Source organism: Meleagris gallopavo, unplaced genomic scaffold, assembly GCF_000146605.3.
Source record: "Meleagris gallopavo isolate NT-WF06-2002-E0010 breed Aviagen turkey brand Nicholas breeding stock unplaced genomic scaffold, Turkey_5.1 ChrUn_random_7180001955758, whole genome shotgun sequence".
NCBI lineage: Eukaryota > Metazoa > Chordata > Aves > Galliformes > Phasianidae > Meleagris > Meleagris gallopavo.
In genome coordinates, this window is record NW_011216452.1 from 2429 (window position 1) to 4567 (window position 2139).

General features: G+C 60.9%; 1 protein-coding gene across 1 annotated transcript in view; it reads right to left on the reverse strand.

Moving 5' to 3' along the window:
* LOC104917114 (fructose-bisphosphate aldolase A-like) overlaps positions 1–1138 on the reverse strand; it is a 1300-nt gene extending 162 nt beyond the window's left edge. Inside the window, exon 1 of the mRNA XM_019611790.2 lies at positions 954–1138. Coding sequence (XP_019467335.1) covers positions 954–1065 — 112 coding nt within the window. The 5' untranslated portion in view covers positions 1066–1138. The remainder of the gene's footprint in view (positions 1–953) is intronic.
* Between the last annotated feature and the right edge of the window lie 1001 nt (positions 1139–2139).

Here is a 2139-nt window from a genome sequence, read left to right on the forward strand (position 1 = left end):
AGCACCAGTACGGACCAGTTAGATCCCATGCCGGACACCGGTTGGCCAACGGGGGTCGCTGGCAGCTCCCAGTTTGACCCAAAAACCTCCTGGTGCCACCTCTGTCTTCTCAGACCCCTCACAATGACACCAACTGCCATCCCAGTTCATCCCAGTTCATCCCAGTCCATCCCAATAACCCATACTGGTATCTTAGTCTCACTCCAGTAGCTTCCTGTAGCTCCCAGTCCATCCCAGTTTGACCCAAAGACCTCCTGGTGCCACCTCTGTCTTCTCAGACCCCTCACAATGACACCTACTGCCATCCCAGTTCATCCCAGTTCACCCCAGTCCATCCCAGTAACCCATACTGCTCTCCTCGCATCACTCCAGTAGCTCCCAGTCCATCCCAGTCCATCCCAGTTTGACCCAAAGACCTCCTGGTGCCACCTCCACATCCTCAGATGCTCCATGGTGACTCCTATCGCCATCCCAGTCCATCCCAGTACGGCCCAGTCACCCCATACCTCCTCCCAGTCCATCCCAGTACGGCCCAGTCCCCCCATACTCCCTCCCAGTCCATCCCACTATAACCCAGTCTCCCCATATCCCCTCCCAGTCCATCCCAGCACGGCCCAGACCCCCCATACTCCCTCCCAGTCCATCCCAGTACGGCCCAGTCCCCCCATACTCCCTCCCCGTCCATCCCACTATAACCCAGTCCCCCCATACTCCCTCCCAGTCCATCCCACTATAACCCAGTCCCCCCATACTCCCTCCCAGTCCATCCCACTATAACCCAGTCCCCCCATATCCCCTCCCAGTCCATCCCAGTATGGCCCAGTCCCCCCATACTCCCTCCCAGTCCATCCCAGTATAGCCCAGTCGCCCCATATCCCCTTCCAGTCCATCCCAGTACGGCCCAGTCACCCCACACTCCCTCCCAGTCCATCCCAGTACGGCCCAGTACGCACCGGTGGACTCATCAGCGGCCAGGATTCCTTTCCCCGGCGCCACGATGCGCTTGGCGATGTCATGCAGCTCCTGCTTCTGCTCCGGGGTGAGAGCCGGGTACTGGTGCGGCATGGCGGCGCTGCGACTGGGGCAACTGGGAGCACTGGGAGGGCGCCTGCGGGGACACAGTGCAATACGGGTTGGTGGCCGCTAGGGGGCGCTAAGGAGCAGTAGTAGCAGCACGGGCTCTAGGGGGCGCTAGGGAGCAGTGGGAGGACAGTCACGGGGGGCACTAAGAAGCAGTGGGAAGACAGCCGCTAGCAGGCGCTAAGGAGCAATGGGAGCACAGCCGCTAGGGGGCGCCAAGGAGCACTCGGAAAACAAACATTAGGGGGCGCTAAGGAGCAGTTGGAGAACAGCTGGTAGGGGGCGAGGTGCTAGGGAGCAGTGGGAGGACGATCGCTAGGGGGCACTAGGGAGTAGTGGGAGGACGCCCTCTAGGGGCCATAGGGAGCAGTTAAAGGCAGTCGCTAGGGGGTGCTAGGGAGCAGTGAGAAGACAGTCGCCAAGGGATGATAAGGAGCAGTAGAAGGATGCTGTCTAGGGGGTGCTAGAGAGCAGTTAAAGGGCAGTCACTAGGGGGCGCAGGGAGCAGAGGACAACCACTAGGGGGCACTAGGGAGCAGTTAGAGGGCAGTCACTAGGGGGCGCTAGGGAGCAATGGGAGGACGCCCTCTAGGGGACGATAGGGGGCTGTGGTAGGACGCCCTCTAGGAGGTGATAGGCGGCAGTTGGGGACAGTCACTGGGAGGTGCTAGGAACTAGTGGGAGGGCTGTCGCTAGGGGGCGCTATGGAGCAGAAGGAGGACACCCTCTAGGGGGCGATAGGGAGCAGTTAGAGGGCAGTCACTAGCAGGTGCTAGGCAGCAGTGGGAGGACGATCGCTAGGGGGCACTAGGGAGTAATGGGATGACGCCCTCTAGGGGCCATAGGGAGCAGTTAAAGACAGTCGCTAGGGGGTGCTAGGGAGCAGTGGGAGGACTCCCGCTAGGGGGCGCCAGGGAGCAGTTAGAGAGCAGTCACTAGGGGGCGCTGGGAGCAGTGGGAGGACTGCCACTAGGGGGCAATAAGGAGCAGTTGAAGGACTGCCACTAGGGGGTAATAAGGAGCAGTTGAAGGACTGCCGCTAGGGGGCAATAAGGAGCA